General features: G+C 41.3%; 1 protein-coding gene and 1 long non-coding RNA gene across 3 annotated transcripts; one reads left to right on the forward strand and one right to left on the reverse strand.

Moving 5' to 3' along the window:
- The first annotated feature begins 7,838 nt into the window (after nt 1-7,838).
- On the forward strand, nt 7,839-14,344 carry LOC147800443 (uncharacterized). Its single transcript, XM_087145015.1, has 8 exons — nt 7,839-8,018; nt 8,857-8,997; nt 9,510-9,654; nt 10,292-10,525; nt 11,003-11,196; nt 11,559-11,730; nt 12,071-12,204; nt 13,778-14,344. The coding sequence occupies exons 1-8, from the start codon at nt 7,908-7,910 to the stop codon at nt 13,781-13,783; spliced, it is 1,137 nt and encodes a 378-aa protein (XP_087001141.1). The 5' UTR covers nt 7,839-7,907; the 3' UTR covers nt 13,784-14,344.
- LOC147800444 (uncharacterized) lies at nt 14,111-17,159 on the reverse strand. Of its 2 annotated transcripts, XR_015427508.1 has the most exons (3): nt 16,309-17,148; nt 15,645-15,834; nt 14,111-14,818 (listed from the first exon to the last, which is right to left on the reverse strand). It is a non-coding gene; the product is annotated as an uncharacterized LOC147800444 (long non-coding RNA). The 2 variants fall into 2 exon arrangements; XR_015427507.1 differs by having other exon boundaries at nt 15,645-17,159.
- Nucleotides 17,160-19,264: the final 2,105 nt, after the last annotated feature.

Consider the following 19,264-nt stretch of genomic DNA (forward strand, 5'->3'; position numbering starts at 1 on the left):
TGCTCTTCCCCAGTCAGCCATCTATTCACTCTACAAAGTGCGCAAGATGGGCCGCTAGCATACTCCTCATAAGGCGCCCTCATTTGATAGCCTTCCTGCGATATCCGGCATCAACTTCAAATGTCGAGGTTGGGCGGCCTGTTCTCAACACAGGTTTCTTGTTCTTGCGCTCGATCGGTGGGAACATGACTCAAGAACACTGTTCTCGGAACAGGATCACACACCACCTCTTCGTCAGAGTTTTACAAGAACACACGGAAAACTCGTGAGATTTTGATTTTTGAAAAGCTGCAACATGGCAAAACGTAGAGTGATGGCTTACAAAGCCAGAGACTATAGGAAATTTTGCAAAAGTAACATTATTTATTCTTCATAACACAGAAATGAATGTTCCTGTTTAAACAGAAAAGAATTAATCCCAATTATCCAAATATTAACTCTCGAATAACGTACATGGACGTCGCCATGTTGCATGTTGCTTGTGACTAACTTCCAGCAATAACCGGTTGTATGTTCCCGGCGTTCGAGCGGCTGATCCAAGAACAACAATCAAGCTGTTCGTGAACATACGAGAAGAAGCCGCTGGAACTCAGCCAAAGATTGTACAACGAACAATCATTAACTACGACTTGAGGGGTAAGACCCTCGTCGGTGATATTAATAATGTAGTAATTGATAATTGCATATGAACGACATGATCTTGCATAAAGATTGTATAGAATTTCCACCTATCAAAGTAGTCAGACTAGTAAACTCGTTCATTATAATGGAGGTATGAACAATGTAAAAACAAGTCCGGAAATTTGATTGGCTGCTACCTTTTGGTAGATGAACTAACTTGCTGTATGCAAAACAGTTTGCAGATTCATCAAGTCTGGATTTCTGAACTCCAGCTTTACACAAGAGGGCGCGAACGACGTGCGGCCTCCATACCCAAAGCGTAAACGCAGACGCCACGGAGGATCCCAACTGCAGTCAAGTGGCACCTTTTCCATCAAACCATTGGGAAGGAAACTTCCCCACCGGATCACTACCCATTCAAAGTCAAACACATTGCGAAATCAAAATTAACACTAAACTGTGATTACGTAATGCTGTTTTGTCTTAAAAGTTAGAATGAGTTTTTCCTAACCGGAAATCAGGTGCAATCGAATGTATTCATTGCTTCAGTTGTAAAGGTCTACTAAAAGCTGTTCCATGTATGTCGCAAACGCGAGCACGAACGCAAAATTGTGACGTCAGATCAAATGTAGGCCTATTCGCACTGCGAATTTGCAAACGTTGAACACGTTTAAGCTCAAGCGACATTCGCTGCAAATTTGTTCAAGGACGTCAAATTCGCCTAAAGTACGAAAATGACTGTGAATTAGTCACATAACTGACTCGTTATGCCCCACCGTCGGGACGAAGCGACGTTCAATGGATAGGGGTGAAACGACATGGTACTTCCACCACTCAAACAGATTGGGCTGACATCTCCCCGGCACTGATCTACGCACAGGGTTCCGATTCCATGACCATGTCCACATGCCCACAGCTTGACCTACTACAAAAGAAATACGTGAGAACCAATCAACAGATAGTCACCTTTCATTTTCGTGAGCAGACTGTATCTCCGGAAGATAAAAACGTTGGAAAGCGCAATGCTGTCTGCACTAGTGTTAATGACCCGGCGGTATGTGCTTGTAACTCACCCTCTTCGAGATACCCCAGTTAATAGAAATACCATTTTATCAAATTCATTGCCGGGAATATTCACAGCGTCACGGTGAAAGGGTCCATGAAACGACTCCGGCGAAACTTGCGCAATGCGCACGTTTTAGGCTACGGCCGTCCGATTGGCTAAGGCATCTTTTAACAGGATTATTTTATATTGTTTCAATCATGCCATTCCTGTGACCAGCGAGACAATGAATCCCGATCAGTTCCTTGTATGCAGCGTCTTTCAAGTCTGTGTATTTGTTGAACATAAAGTATGTATTTTCTATGTGGTTAAAAATATCAGCAAAAATGTATTTTTATTTAAGTAGGAGCATGAGCGGCAGATTTTAGAAGTCCTTAAATGTCCCAGCTACCCCCAGTTAACCATGTGCTTTCTCCTTCATGTGTAGGCCTACAGCAACAATTAAAATCCCAATAAACCAAATACAATTGATTGAGCATTTCAATGGGCGCTGTTTATGCAAAGTTATTGAGAAAAAGACAAAGTCACTCAACAGTAGTATACAGTTACTGTTAGATTTTTTTTGGAACTATGTATCTCACCATTTTGGAATTGCCATATGTAAACGTATGGTAACCACGTATTTCAACATTTTGGAACTGCCGTATGTAAACGTAAATTCTGACAGTTACAAATGGCAGCCGTATATAGGGCATCAAGTACTTTTGCCAAGTTACTCATTACAGACTTTTGGCGGCAAGTGTTGATGGTCTTCCCTTAATTTCAAGTCCTTACGGCTCTCAGATGCTGGCTTTGGTCTCTTTTTTGTGGAATGTATTATGTGAAAAGATTCATGTAGTGTAATTCAGCGTGGGAAATTCTTGTTTGCCTTGACATATGCTGTGCAGGAACTGATGCTATCTGTTTACATACATGCACAAGTAATGGTTGACAAAAATATTTTACAATATCGTTAATACGATAATCATTAACTTTGATTACTTTATAGCGTTTTTCCTGGATAGGACCTCCACCAAAGCAAAATCCCCTCAAATTAAAGTCGAGAACAGAACTCCCTTTAACGGCCCAATCGTAAAGGCTGAATGGTAGGTTTGGGAAGTGTGCCATTTTTTTTTACCCAGCATATTATTTTAGCATTTGTTTTTTTCGGCTTTGAATGTGGCTAGTTCTGTCGCATTTAAAACAAAAGATTACTTTATTCCTAAAGCCCAATCAGCTGTGTCTGTGTGTTGCTTTGGCTCGTGCTAGCCTGGCTCCTCTCCGTACGACCGAGTCGAGCTGCGATTGGTTAAATAAACTACCCAAAGAAATGAACCTCAGTGACAAGTCTTTGAAATACTTGTCCGCATATCACTGTTCCATTAATGCCAACAAAAGCTTTAATTTCAGTGTCATGAAATGAAAATAAAAATTTGAGGTTTTAATAATGATATCAGAATGAATTTCCATTGAAAACGTTTACGTCGTTTGTTCACCACTAAAACAAACGTATTACTCCTTTGAACCTTTGCCAGGAGATCAGGTTGAAGAGACTATTTTGTGAACTGATTGGCCTCACTTGCAAACATTTCCCAAGTGCACAAACAAGTTAGCATTGTTAGCATTTTTCACAAATAAGTCGAGCCCATCGGAACGGCAAAGCATCTGACACGTGGAAGTCATTACGTTACATCCCCGGAGTACAATTGTGTTTCATTCAACACCTGGATTGTCGATCGTGAGTCATTGAATTAACTGTTCAATCATATAGGACGATAGAAATGAAGTGAATCGTTTTATTAATGGGCCTCCAGCTGGACTAAGAGAGGGAGGCTTATTTGGTAGTAAATGCGCATCGCATCGCTACCAATGAAATGAACACTCCCGACCAACGCGGCTCTTTTAAACCGATGAGAGGGTGTTTCTGCCTCGTTACACTGCATCTGAGCCCGAGAGGGCTCCCTTGGATTAAAAGTCCCTTTCAGACCACTCTTAAAAACAGGAAAGACCTCAGTAGTAAAAAACCTCAGGGGAAAATATGGTTCAAGCAAAGTACTACTACTAGAGGCAAACACACAGCTGAACGTTATACAGACATAAACTATAAATGCATAGACTGACGCAAAACAGGAGTTACCAAAATAATAATTACGCAAGCACGCACATATTAACTGGGCGTGGCGAAAAAATGTGAGCAGCTGTTGAAAATGAATAGGGGTATAATTTCAAAGGTCTTTTCCCCGGAATTTTGGTACTTTTGTCTCAACAACACTCTCTAAAATCGTCCTAGCTCGTACACTGGCTGATCTAAGGGGGATTTTTTTATGTACTACATAAGGACCCCATAACACTACTTTCGCACAAGGTCGAAAGAGAACGGCAAGGCTCATCTCTGCATGAGCAAATTTGTACAGTTTCAGCTTTAGTCATCATGCCTATACCCATGAGAATGCGTGCATAAAATTGATAGTGATAAGATCTAGGCGGAAGACTGGTGTGTGTGTACGTTGTGTACCGACGACGGCCAATGTACCTTTTCTGCTCCTTTAATTAAAAGTAGGCCTATGTAAAATCGTGATAGAACAAATGCCGTTTAAAATTACAGTCTTTACATTTCGCGATATCTTCAAGATTTTAAAATGTTGTTCCGTCTCACGCACTAGCCCACTGTCTAAAGACCGATCTAGAAAAGAATTTCTATTTTCGCTTAGAAATCGTCCAAAGAATGCTACAGGCGAATCTGTGTGTTGAGTTACAACCTACAAAATGACAGAGAGAGTTGTTAAAGTGTAATCCAGATTTTTGCCAGCGGAAAATTGCGGTGTTTCTTTTTCGAAACTGCTATACGCAAAGTCTAAAACCCCGAAAATCTACTTCTGACGCTCCATAAAGAGAGCTGTATCAGACAGCATATAGATGAATTCGCTTTGAAACACCAAGCAAACGATATACTTGCCATGTTTGACCTGAAAATGACCATAAGGTGACCTTTACCCAAATCTACTAACTGTCCACTTTGAGTGGTTGACAATTGGCTGCAGGGCTGTGATATATGCAGTAGAAACTGCTTCACGCATTTGTGTTGCATTGGTAAGATACATGTGTGAACATCAGGTCTTACATTCACCCACCTCTGGTTGAACAAGGACACCCTTCACTTCATACAGTGATTCGTTTCTGCGCATTAATCGAATTTGCAGCGTTTTATCGGTATCAAAACCTGTATGTATGGTTGTTATTTCCCACAGCCTTTGAAAATATATTGATAACAGTTGATAAGAAAGCGGACGACAAAACAATGATAAAACAATAAACGATGGACTTGTGTTCCGGATCCCGTCCCGCCTCAGCTTGATCATAATATGATACAATGACAGGTCATCTATTAAGGAGGTCCGCTTAAAGATGCCAAGGCAAAGGAAGACAGGCAGATATTTGAGTCAAAAAGTAACTGTCTCAATTACACAGTTTTATTTCACATTAACGTTCGGGATTCAAATGTCCAGGTTTTATTACAATTAAATAGGATTCAAATCCTTATTCCTATATTCCTGTGTTATTCCTACATTCTTACACTCTTGTATTCCCTCAATTCCTATATCAGTATTTTTATTTGAATTTATTTACTCTATTCATAACTTGATGTGGAGTGGCAGGTTTTTGGCCACAGTGATTATTATCGCTTTGTCTCTCCAATGCCCATCTTGTTATTATTATTATTTATTTGACCATCACGAGAACAAACAAAGCAAAGTTGAACAAAAAGTACATGTACATGGCCCGGGAAATTTGGGATGCTCTCGCTCTGTAGTGCAATGTCAGGCAGTATGACCCCATTTATTCTTCTCCCTCCCTCTTTTGTCTCCTCTTTTATTTATTCATTTTTTTATTTTTCGGGTGAAAAAAGAGGGGTGTGCGCCCCACGTCCTCCCGGATCCGCCACTGTCCCCTATACAGAGTCTCAATAAACTTTGGATGTAGTGAATTTTGTGAGAAACAACTATTCAGTTTCGTGATTGGGGATAGAAAAGGGCACACTGCAGACGGGAAAGCGACCATTTCGTGAAGAGAAAAACGCACAGACTACACAATAAACCAGAAGGTTTGGGCGAGGAAGTTCTGCTTTCTCCACCTCAGCTTGAAAATTTATTTGACTTATCTCTAACTATGATTATTTTGGGGTATTGTTAAATTTTCAGTGATGACAACCTTAAAAGTTGTCCTTTGATTTTCAGAACGAGTCTACAAGAATTCTTTAACTTTTGGTGTATTTGACTGTGCTTCCCTCAATGCAAATTGTCCTTTCGACATGCTCTAGTCATTTCCCGAGGAGAAAAATAAATCACAAACCAAAATTAATACAGATTCAGAAGAATCTTGCCATGAGATGCAGGGAACTGCTACAGGGAGTACCTTTGCTAAGCAGTCTCGCACAAACGAACAACGATCAATCTATGTCAATCGCCTTCGATTCGGTCATTATCGGCGCCCGTTCTCTATAGACCTCAGTTTATGTGTGCATGCGCACATGCTGGTATGGCACGTGGTAGGAGGCAAACAGTTTTAGCGGCCCGTTGAAAATGTACAGGGGTACAAATTCCAACGTCATTTTCTCCACTTGTTTTCACTTTTGTCGTCGGAAAAGCCTGCTGCAGTCAACTTGTTTTAATACAAGCCTCAAAAATGCACCTTCATGTAGCAGACAGTTGTTTTCAAGTGTTGTTTCGCTGTTTCAAAGGGTATTATACTGCCTTTGTGGTTTTTATGCCGATTAGATTTTCAATATTCATGAGTAAACCTGTGACGTAATCACAGAAAGAAAGCCTCAATGTTATATTGGTTTGTACACCACATTTTCGCTTCTTTGCTGACTTATTAGTGTCTGTATGCACAGCATATGCTAGCATCAATCCCCTTCTTAGTAGTTTTGAATGACAAGTACAACCGCCTATCATCTGCGTAGCATTGAATATTTGGGAGATGACGCTCAGCTATTTCAGCCAGTTTGGAAGAGTGATAAAAAGTAACGGTCCCAAACAAGAACACCTGTGGAACACCGCAATTAACATGAAATTTGTTAGACATGGCCTCATGAAATATAACACAATGACCTCTCCCACTTAAATACGAACGAACCTAATCCAAAACAACACTAAAAATTCCAAACCAGTGTCATTGGCAAAGTCTATACATGATTCGGAGCAAAAGGGTCCTGGGTTTTAATACAAGGTTTCAGTAATATTTATGTGAAAAGCTTTCTAGAATTTGAGTTATTTTCATTGATGAGTTTATTATACAAATCCCGAAGCCCTATTCATAAGATAATTTGTGTGGTTTCTCTGTCCACGAAAACTTATTAAATCTGTCATATCACCCATCAGCCTCCATCTTCTCTCTACTTTACATCGCAACATTTGGAAGATTCTATTTTGTCACTGAACCAGGGGACAAGTGGCCTAACATGAGCAAATTTGGATGGGGGCATGATGATCTGATGCTTCGTTCAGAGTTTATTGCAATACTGAACCAGGTCATCCAGGGCATCAGGTAGATCCGGGCACAAGGATGTGCTGACTAGGTCATCCGTCAGTGAATTAAGTTGAATTAACTTTATTTTCATAAATTTAATTTATTCTAGATGGGGAGCAGGCTTACCATATTTAGGTTTAAATATGACAGAGAAATGATCAGAAAACCAATAATCGTTAAATGGTTAATCGTGTAATATTTCATCAGCTGATAAAATATCAAGTAATATTTCATCAGCTTCTCTGGTAGTGTCTTGGTCTGCACATACAGATTTTGCCCGCGTTAAGCTTAACATGTCTGCCATCTTATAATTGTCATTAGCCCAAGCGCCCTCTGTCGAGTCACTATGTTTGCTGAACCGTACACCCCCAAAAAGGTTGAACTCGAGTTTCAAATATGGAATGAAAAACGTGGAAAATTCTTGTTTATAAAAACACATGTCCTGTTACACTGAACAAACACACAGATTAATCGCTACTACCTGCTCAAAATTGTGGCGTACAAAATTTGTTTCAATATTTTTTTTTTAATTTAGGATAACATTTACGATTACATTCAAAGACTACAATCGTTCCAACTTGTTTATTCTAAAAGTAGTACGGAGATTAATGAATTAGAAAACTCATAAATACCCCAGAAGATCAGTTGAGGAATCACTTCAAAATCGCACTGCTGAAGACTCTCGAAAGTGTGCAGCCCAATCCTCCAACCGACCATGAAGCTTCTTCTGCTGTTTCTGTGTGTTGCTCTGGCTCATGCTAGCCTGGCTCCTCTCCGTACGACCAACGAGCGCGCCGTACCAGACAGCTGGATCATCAAAGTCGAGGTAAGTTTCGACAACATCGATGCTTTTACCTTCTTGAATCGAAAAGCCTTTATATTCATTGTGTTTTGAGTTCTACAGTCAAAGTTTTCTTGTGTTTTAGAAGTGAAACATTCATATTTGTATTGTACAATTAATGCCCAAATAACTCCTCTTTATGTACACGTAGCCGTTATACTATTCCGATCAACGTAACAGATGTAACTCCAGAGTCAAGAGATATCGATGAACCGACGGATGGCATATTGGCCGAGAATCGACATGTCAGTTATAATTATATATGATGGAAACCATTTCAGATTATTTATTTCAAAAGTGCCATAATCAGGACTGACTATAGAAATATTTCAAGAAATCAAACATTTGGGACCAACTTGGGGTGGTTCGTTCACAACCCCCCCCCATCTTGTGTTCATATTTTGTATAGAGGGGGCGAATACATTAAGACCTTTGCCTATAGATGTACTACTCTCCTGATGGGCATTGGGGGGGGGTTAACACTTTCCAGGAATTTCCAGGGAAACGAGTCGCTAATCCGTTCCAAAGCGTTACCATGCAGGGACATTACTATCCGATTTTGTGTTTTTAATGGGAATTGATTTGAGCGTGCAACCATGCAATTACTCTCATAAATTCCAGATATGCTGACCATACAAAGATTATGTACAAAATAAAAGTGCGGCAAGCCTTACGCTGGCCGAAATGCTGACGGTGCGAAGAGAGTCTAGCTGCGACAGTCGACGTTTGGCGGAACAAATGTCCATGACGACAGCCCCACCAATCAGATGATGTAGATTTAATCAGGTGATAATGTGAAATTTTACACTGATGCGTATTTTAGGATTTTGACCAGCTTGAGCGCGTGCAAGAAGAGATCGAGAACATCTTCACCACGTTCCGTGCACCTGCTCCCAAAATTACCAAGCTTGAAAAACTCATGCCGGTTCTGACCCTCAAGATTCCAGAGCACATCCTTACCCGGGTAAGTTACTCCCCTTGTGGTATCATATCAGGCGAGACGCAGCTGTGAGCTGTCCGTTTTGTGTGAGCTAACAAAAATACTGGTACATGCTATGCAAAAACAAGTGATAAGTTTAACGCCTTCCTGGGAACACTTCATGAACGCAGTGCTGTCTCAGTAAGCTAAAGCTGAACACGTTTTTTAACAAACACGTGTTGATGTGTTAAAACTATAGGCACGAAGACACATTTGAGTGTTAATAATAAAACACGTAAACAGGCTTATCGGGTAACAACACTTGTTGAACACCAAAACACGTTTATTTCCAAAAAGGTATTAATTTTATATGGTTACATCTTGAGCCTAAGACGCTTTCATAATGGACGTTGGACTTAAAAGTGTGTATTTTGAAATTCTCTTGTGTCTGTGAGAAAAAAGTCAAATTCAAAAGTGTCTCTTTTGTGTGTTTTTTGGATGTGGTGAAAATTACTACTAGTTCTTTTTGAAATGCTAAAAGCCATCATTTTTTTCAGGTGCGTGCTATCGAAGGCGTTGAATACATACACGAGGACACCATCGCAACAATTTTCGGCTCACAAAATAACCCACCATCATGGGGTATTGATCGCATAGACAGTCGCAGTGGAATCGATGGTGTGTACCGCTACAACGACAATGGTAGGTTATTTTGGTATAATGAGATCATTACATTCATCAACTGCCAGCGAAATCTGTAAGCAAAGCATGAGTGGCACCAATGGCGGTCATTCATTAAAAAGGAACAAAATGAAATATAAACTATCGGTAACAACTTACAAAGAGTTAAATTAGAGAAGGAAAACTAGCTGTGATTGTAGTGTATCTTGTAATTTTTATTAAAACTTTCTGTTGAGCAAAGGTCTTCCAGTAATGTGCACGTGAACTGACATGGTTTAATGGCTTGCAAAGTTGCAATGCATTTGTCCCACAGTAAACTGCAAATTTCTACCTCGTAGTTAAACGCCAATTCAAGGGTAGCTTTTGACCAATTGTATCTCATTTCTCATGTTTTCATCCCCATAGCTTTGGAGTAAATCAGGTGAAGATATGGTCCTTTTCATTTCAATATTTTCTGATGATAACAAAAATTAATAGTAATAATAAATAATGGTTAACACCCTTGCTAAGTTGAACCCACATTTGTGCTACTTTTTTTCATATTGCTTGAGTAGAGCAACTCGGTTGGGGGCTTTCTTTCATCAAATGTAAAATTCTAATTTTTGGGAAAGCTTCTCGACAAAAACTTTTTATTAAAGTGACATTTTTTCTCCGATAGCCCAGGGCAGAGGGGCGAAATTATTTGTTACAGACACTGGCATCAATACCAATCACCAGGCATTTGGTGGACGAGCTTCTCGTCTGTACGGAGGTGCTGATGATCAAGGACATGGAACTCACTGCGCTGGTACTGCTGGAGGAAACATCTACGGTATCGCACGTAAAGCTACCATCTACAGCTCCAAAGTGTGCAACAGTCAAGGACAATGCTCAAATTCCCTCATTTCCTCAGGTGTGTTTGGCAATCACCTTATCCCAGAATTGGCTCATCAATGAAAAATCAAGAATCTTGATTGTTCCACTTCAAGTTACTATGTCATTTCTGAATAGTTAAATGAAATAAATAGCTGCATTTTTTTGATGTGCTGGACAAAAACCTGGTGCGGTGATCAAATGACAATTCCTTGGTGAAAACGTTTAGCACTCCATCCACAGGAGATTCACCACCTTCCGTAATAGGCGTGAGAAAACAGGACGCTCAAAAGAGACTAACTTAATTGAAAAGTTGCCCCAATACATTCATATCTGGAGGGCTTTTGTGCGCCTCAAGCTTTCAGAATAACTGAAAGCATAAGTTCTCTTTTCTGCAACAACGAACAATACTCGTGTCAGTATCTAAAGACATGAATGGCACGCTGCTTTCCGTGAACAGCGATGTTGTTTACTTCCCAAGAGACAGTTCCCATTCATGTTTCCTTTTCCTCCTAAGGTTTGGATGCCATCCTCAACAAGTTTGGTTCCGGCGACGGCAAGGGCGTGGTATCAATGTCCCTGGGCGGAGGGTATAGTTCCCACTTCAACTCTCTTATCCAGAACATGCTCAACAAGGGGTACACAGTTTCTGTTGCTGCGGGTAATTCCAACATAGACGCCTGCAATTCTTCACCTGCATCAGTACCAGGGGTGAGTTTTTGTGTCGTATGGTCCAGAAGTAATAAGTACCGAGGCCATTTTGTCGTTACTGTTCTCAACATTTAGCAGATTTGAGCGTATTAGTATTATGATTGGTGAAAATTGGTGATGCATGTTTTTCTGGTGAATTTACAAGTAGGCCTAACCGTTCTCAAGAGAAAGCATGATGACATGATGAGGGGGGGGGGAGTTGGCAGGAATGAAACGCTTCATCGGTAAGTTATTTGAACTATTTAGCTGTATTGATAAAGCGACTAACCATGTAGTCGGAGTTACAGCGACTTTTAAAGATGATTATTCATTTATGTGACAAGGAAAGATAATTCGCATGACTAATGCCTTTTCCTTGATAGACAATCACCGTTGGAGCCACAGATAGATACGACAGACGTGCCTATTTCTCCAACTACGGTTCTTGCCTCGACCTCTTCGCACCCGGTGTGAACATCGTTAGTGCAAGCCGCTGGTCTGTCACTGGAAGTGCAACAATGTCAGGAACTTCAATGGCGTGCCCTCATGTGTCAGGTGAGGTTCGCTTGCATGCCAAAACATTGCTGCAAATTGTTTATTCGGTCAATTGGGCAGATTGGTAGTCCGTACGTCATGAATAGGTCTTCAGATAGTAGTATCTTGTTCAGGATTTTCAGAAAGTCCCATTTTTCTGATTTTAAAATGCTGCCATTGACATGATATAGATGAAAGAAAACACAACCGAATTTCAAACCGAAAAGCCAAAGTAGCTATTCAAACCGAGATGTTTTTGTAGACATTGCACAACTGTCTAGAATAATTTCCTGTTTTTCAAAAGCTTTCTAAACCAATTTTTCAGCAGCATTTGAAGCATATTTCCGAAATTCCTTTGCAGGTGCCGCTGCTGTTTATCTGGGATCACACCCGGGTTCATCCCCGAAGACTGTGCATGATGCCATCGTGAATAATGCAACTCCCAACGTAGTGTCTGACACTGAAGGATCCCCCAACAAGTTGCTTTATGTCCAGGTAAAGGTTAAGTTTGGTTTAAGAAAGTGATACCGGATATATGGCCATGTTCATCAGAAACGATTGAATTTAACATCAAGCTCGCCCATAACTTAAAACAGCAACTCTAAGGAAAACATGTTTTCTCTGATTTTTATCTGTTCAAATAAATTGGAAACATCAAAATCGAACTCACTGTCGTTGTTTTCAGAGCTCAACTATAACAAGCTAAAAAGGGCTTTTTTTCCTGTTCATGCCAAGATGCGAATTCTGAACATGCTGAATGTAGGTTACGTCATTCTGAGAAAACAGAGAAAACGAGGGTAACCCTCGCCCTGTGTTCATAGTGGATAAACCCTTGACCGTTGTTTGGCGTGCACAAGAGAATTATCCACTACGAACACAAGGTGAGGGTTCCCCTCGTTTTATATGTTTTCTCAGAATGACGCAATCTACATTCAGAATTCGCATCTTGGCATGAACAGAAAAAAGCCCCTTTTAGCTTTTCCCTATTTATTTGAACAGATAAATTCAGAAAAAATGTTTTCCTTAGAATTGCTCTTTAAGTACAAAAAGAATGCCCCACCCTTCATCACATGAGCGGCAAAAGAACCATTTGATATCTACAATTTAAAAGCCTTTCAAGAAATAAAATCATTCAAACATTAAAAAACGTGAAAGGGCCTTCAAACATTCGAGAGGCTAAAACAAATATATTTGTATCAGTTTGGACCATAGACGTTTTCCAGAATGTATTGACAACCTTCCATTACTATGGGATATGAGACATTAAAGAAAAAACAGAAAAGAATTAATTTGATAAATGCATAAGATCAGATTAAAAAATAAAAGTATATCCTGTTTAAACGGTTACTCAAAAGTTATGGACAGACTCGAAGGAGTAAAAAAAAACACGGACACTTGCATCTACCTAACTCAATATTAGATTGCCCGATTTTGAAAACAGACTGTAGAAACTGAATTCAGTAACAGAAATATCTTCTATACCTTTATATACCAAGTGCAGTGGATTTGAGGGGGGTCCACTGCAGCCAAGCCACAATGACCCCCCCACCACCACCACTATGAAAAAAACAAAGACATCAGAGCAAAAACAAAGACATCCAGCATCAGAGAGACCTGACACCCCTACCCAGGCTGTAGACGTTGATACTAGACAGGCCAGTCCGATGTACATGTACATTGTAAATAATCCCATTGAGGCACGTGCCAAGATGTTCGTGCACGTTTTAATGGGACTTGGCCAGGGGCTGGCTGGAATCTTTTTCCTTGCTCGGATAAGCCCTGACGTTAAAAGTGACCCAACCAGGTTGTTTGGCATGTACAGAGTTAGGATTAGATAGGAGGTGATTGCATTTGGTAGTAAGATTCTTTTAATTCAGAAATTAGCAACCGCAGACTCAGCAACTGAGACCTGGGAATCTACGCTGTAAACTGATAAGATCCAAATGCTGTGTGGAAGGCAAGAAAGAGTCACTACTTTATAACACACGCGACCGTCCCCTCACTAAACTGGGACACTCGACCTGTCTTCGATTTGACACATTAAATGTTTCCTTACTTTTATTCGCAGCCCTAAGTATCTTCGCACCATGGATGCCGGACACCAGAATCACATGACAAGATTTGAATGGTTTGCAATGCAAAAAGATGGATGGAAACAATGAATTAAGACGGCCCAATAACAAAAATTCTGGACTTTGAAAACAAATTTAAACACCGAATCCTCCACAACAAATGATAATGCCTCATTTTACAACTGTTGCGAATTGTATGGGTTAAATTGGTAATCTTTCTAAATGTGTAAAGCCCTGTTCATTCACTCATACAGAGGAAGTGTTCCTGTAATGTACACGCTTAACTCATCGCTGGCCGCTTGAACCCTAGTTAATAAGATGCATGTATCTTTAAGAGTTGGTTTATGAAACGCTTTCAGATCGAACCAACGTTGCAAAGAACAATTGCCTTGTGTACTCTCAAAGAATTCTTTGACCACCGGTAGGAACTTCAGAAAGACCAATCAGAAAGATCTCAGTTCTCCCAACATTTACTGAGAACCCTGTATTATGACTTCAAACTGAAAGAAAAATTATATAAATCACAAGCCTTCGGCGAATGAAATAAAAGAAACCTGCAATTACTTTATGTCTCCCTCTATTTCTTTGAGTGGTTGTTTGAATATGTGTTTTAGCTTATGTTAATTGTTCAACTGAAAGAAAAAGATGTAACTCCATCCTTGAATAGATATTTAGCAGATCCATTGTACTCCCCGTTAGCGGCCCAACGTTTTCGATGCAATACCTCGTACGAATCTGATATTTGGGTTACGGCTTCGATTACTGGCATTTAAAAATAAGTCACCATGATAAGCGGTGGTAAGCATGCTAACTGCATAGAAAATTTTGAACTTGTCCCCAAGTGCGTTCCAACAAGAGTTAACGTCATACAATTTCATCATAATGCAGAGTGAATCTCTACTGGTGCGTGTACACGACTACAAGTACCTGTCAGTTGCATTGTTTGGGCTACAGTGTCCTTGATCCTTAAGCCACACAAGCTGGAACTTGAAGTACTTCTCGAGTCTTTCATGCAGCTCTTTATACCTTCTTTCAATCTGGAAATATATACAAGTACAAGATCAATGGCAATCTGGTAAACAAAACCTAATCATGTGATTCATATTTATAATATAACGACTAGTGAATCACCTAAAGTGGCTTTCAATGCCACCAGCTTCCTTTCATTACTTTTGTTTTTTCGGAGCCACAGTGGATTGGGGACCCTTCTTTTTAATTCATTTTCGGTCCTCGAAAAAAGACTGGAACAATTTAAAAATAGGAACTTTGTACGTCTTCATTGACGCAGAACAATTCTCTATAGAGTACTGAAGTGTGACGTCAGCATTTAATCAATGCAAATTATCCTTTTGGCATGCTATAAATATATCACAAACCAAAATTAATACAGATTCACAAGAATCTTGCCACGAGATGCAGGGAACTGCTACAGGGAGTACTTTTCGTATTTGAAGCAGCTTCGCTCAAATGAACAACGATGAACCAACGTCCCTCGCCTTTGATTGGGTCATTGTCGGCACCCGTTCTCTAGAGATCTCAGTTCACTTATAAATTCTAATTTATGTGGCATGCGCATATAAGACATTTGGGGGCCAAAAGCTAGAGCAGCGCGTTGAAAATATACTGGTACAAATTCCAATGTCATTTTCTCTCTGCTTCTGCGCACTGATTTTTTCTTCACTTTTGGGTTTAAAAAATCCTGATGCAATAAACTTGTTTTAATTCAAACCTTCAAAATGAGCCTTCGTGTATTTGATTGATAGTATTGTTTTCAAGCATTGTTTCACTATTTCAAAGGGTATAAGCGGCATACTGCCTTTTGGGCTTTCATGCTGATTAAAATTTCCATATTCATGATTATACCTGTGATGCAATCGCAGGAAGAGAGCCTCAGTGTTATATTGGTTTTTACACCAAACATCCTGCCTGGCCGAGGCTTTAGTTGCATTTGGTTTCCAGTCCATACTCGCCTTCGAAGGTTTTCTCCGGGTACTCCGTTTTTCTCCTGCCTCTAAAAGTGGACCTTCTTCCTGACTCCGTAATTTGATGCTGACTTATAAAGGTTACGAATAAACGTATAGTTATTGACGCAAATAGCCTGGGTAGCTGAAATTGCCATTAAAATAAAACAACAACATCCTTCACTTCTTTGCTGATTCATTAGTGTCTATGTACATAGTGTGGCGGGCATCCCCGGGCCTACCCTAAGTTGATGGGATCAAACCAAGCACTATTAGTGGCAGAGTCGATCTTCCCAACCCAAGGCTTTTCCCCAGACGAGAGACCACACAGAGCGACCTCAAGGCAAAGGGTGCGGGACCGTTTCGGAGGAAATATACCGCCGATTGTGACCGAGTGTTAATTAGTCTCTGTTGATTTACACAATCAACCTGTAAAGAAAGTAATCCTTGACGGAAGAACTGTCGGTACAGGACGTTCAATTTATTCAACAATAATCAACACAAATCAACAAATGAAATGTACAGTGAAGTGATTGGGAGATTGGTTTGGTTGCCTGTGTACTTACGTGATTGGATTGAGCACTAATTTAGCGTAGGGCCCCAGCAGCAATACGCCAATGCATCAACTATGCACCATGCGCATCAGCCATTCACTGTGCATCAACCACACACAGCGCATCTACAAAGTCACACTGCGTCAGCAATGCACCACTGCATATAAGCAACGCACCTCTGTGTAAACAATGCACACCGCTGTGTAAACCATGCACACTACATGCACTGCATCAACAATGCACACCGCGTCAGCAACGTACAACTTGTACAACTTCGTACGAGCTTCACCTAACGTGCATGCGAGCCAGCGTCAGCAACGTACAGCTCTCACAGCTTTGTACTTGCAACGCGTCAGCTACACACACTAGTCAGCCACGTACAGTCTATACAATCACGTACTTGCAACGCATCAGCACCACGCAACGCTTCGCACAGCGCTGACAATGCCTTAGCTCCGTGCCAACTCACCAACTTCACTCGGCGAAGTCCAACAGGCAACCAACTATGCTCCCTGCAGTAGCACGACCATGTGCACACAGCGCGCTACGCTATGCCTAGCCAGCACACGTTACCAAGTCACTAGCCAATCAGGTACGTGCACTGCAACTCATTAATAAAATTAGACTAGCTTTAGTCCTATACACTTTCCGTCACAAAGGCCCGAGCATGGCGGGGTATGTCCCCATACACCACAAGCCATAACAATTAAATAAGGAAAGTGTGTCTTCAACTTATAACTCTTCTAAAACTCATAGAAGATTCACTGGGTCTTATACAAAGTACAACTGATTAGATATTCACAAGATCTTACACACATTCTAAGGGGAAAAAGAACACCTAATTTTGCCTCATTAAATATGCGCAAAATTTTCCTACGCAATGCAAGGGGCACAAGAACACCAAAATCTACCTAATTTAATATGCACAAGACTTTACCAAAATTTCAAGGCACCTAATTTAATATTTACAGGAAAATTTGCTCACAACTTGGAAATGGCATACAAACTGATCACTGTTTCTGGCATGATTTTATACAAATTAAGAGACAAGACTTCTGGCAGAAAATTATATAAGTAGATGTTCTCCAAGGCTCACAATATACGGTTATTTTTTACACAGGTTTTAATTTATACAAAAATAGAAAATTTCAAGTACTGCATGATTGCACATGATTGAAGTATAGATTTCACTTACTCGTCCGTACCAACTTAAGGATTAAAACACTTATAAAAATAACTTATATCATCTTTAAACAAAGCTTAAAACTCTTTTATATAACAGTGTCGGTCCTCGTCTCTGGTTCTTTACTTCCCGGTCGGCTTTCCCTCCGCGTCTACTTCTATTTGCTTCTGGTAGACCGAGTTGTGTTCATCCGTCTTAACGAGCTTGCCGTCTAGATACACCTGCGTGCAAGTGTACTCCCGGACGGTGGCGGTGCGTGTCTTCTTCGCTGGAGGCGGTACAAATGGTAGCGAGGCGGCCTCTTGTTCGTCCTCTTGGGAAGCTGACGAAAGGCTCTCGGCGGCCTCCTCCACGATCATCTGCAACATGCCTTTCGGTTTTCCCCCGGACCGCACGTAGGGTGAGACTGTTTTGGACTGGGGCGACGAAGGGCGCTCCGTCAGTGGGGACATGGGGGTAGGCGACAAGGACAAGACTGCTGCTCCAACAGCTTGCTTGGAGGCAGTTGCCTCCGCAACCTTCGGGGACGGACTTGACTCACTGGGCGACATGGCCTTAGTAGTCGGCTGACTACCGGTCACCAAGGTACTCTTCGACTGATGTATATTTCGCTGAAAGTTAGGTACATGCAATTTCACACAAAGCAAAACAACTTTGTACAGCGCTAACGATAGCGCAAGGGCAATCTGTGCTCCCGTTTTGGGTACCGCCTCGACGGTGTTTGACCCGACACAAGATTGTCCTCATTCTCCGAATTTGACCCTTCTGTGACGTCATGAGACTTCAGAGGAGTTTCACCATTACTGGCCTCATCAACCAAATCCCCAGATGAACCACTGACATCTGGAACATCAGTCACTTGATCTATCGGGAGGCTCTCCTCCACAACATCCTTTGGTAGACTTGCCCAAGTACCAACTGTTTCACCGACACACGGCTTCAACCTGTCAACATGAACAACTTTCAACTTGTTCCCCGACTTTTGCTGAATACGGACGATAACATCCGATAACTTCTTGGTAATTAACCAAGGTCCTTCCCAACGAAGCTGTAGCTTGGGGGAAAGGTTCTTTCTCTTCGCTGGGTTGTGTAGCCACACAAGTTGGCCCTCTTTCAACCCGTGTTCGAATGCTCGCCTGTCATAATTTCGCCTTTGCCTCCGGGCACTTTTCCTTAGACAATCTCTTGCCCTTTTGTGGGCACTCTGCATTTCACTTCTCAATTTCTCAGCAAAGTCCAAAGTTGTGTCCTCTTCAACCTCAACACACCCCGTGACCAAATCCACTGGAACGGTCACTTCCCGTCCCAACATCCTCATGTTGGGGCTTTCGCCAGTTGAGTCTTGTGGCGTACACCGGTAGGCGAAGGTGGCATAGGGGAGAAATTCGTCCCAGTCCTTCTGCCTTCGCTTAGGGTCAATGAACATCGCCACAATGTTGACCAAGGTTTTATTAAACCTTTCGACCATGCCGTCAGACTTTGGATTGTAGGCGGTCGTACGAGTTTTGGAAATGCCAAGGACTCGGCACATTTCAGCAAACACCTCAGATTCAAAGTTAGTGCCCTGATCTGAATGTAACTCTTGGGGCACTCCAAATCGACACACAAACTCTTTCACCAGGGTATGCGCGACCGTAACTGCAGTTGCGTCTGGAAGCGGGAGTGCCTCCATCCACCTTGTGCAGTAATCGCCAATTACCAAAACCCAACGGTTGCCATTGTCCGTCATGGGCAATGGCCCGAGCAAGTCGATGGCTACTCGCTCCATGGGAACCCCAACTGGAT

Source organism: Acanthaster planci, linkage group LG01 (assembly GCF_054643075.1).
Source record: "Acanthaster planci isolate LZ-2023a linkage group LG01, COTS_SCS, whole genome shotgun sequence".
Classification (NCBI taxonomy): Eukaryota; Metazoa; Echinodermata; class Asteroidea; order Valvatida; family Acanthasteridae; genus Acanthaster; species Acanthaster planci.

Excerpts from the sequence above, each read along its gene's own strand:
- LOC147800443 (XM_087145015.1), top strand. The coding sequence starts at position 7,908 with ATGAAGCTTCTTCTGCTGTTTCTGTGTGTTGCTCTGGCTCATGCTAGC. Across the intron at positions 8,998-9,509 it reads CAGAGCACATCCTTACCCGG|GTGCGTGCTATCGAAGGCGT; the intron begins GTAAGTTACTCC and ends CATTTTTTTCAG. Across the intron at positions 11,731-12,070 it reads GGCGTGCCCTCATGTGTCAG|GTGCCGCTGCTGTTTATCTG; the intron begins GTGAGGTTCGCT and ends ATTCCTTTGCAG.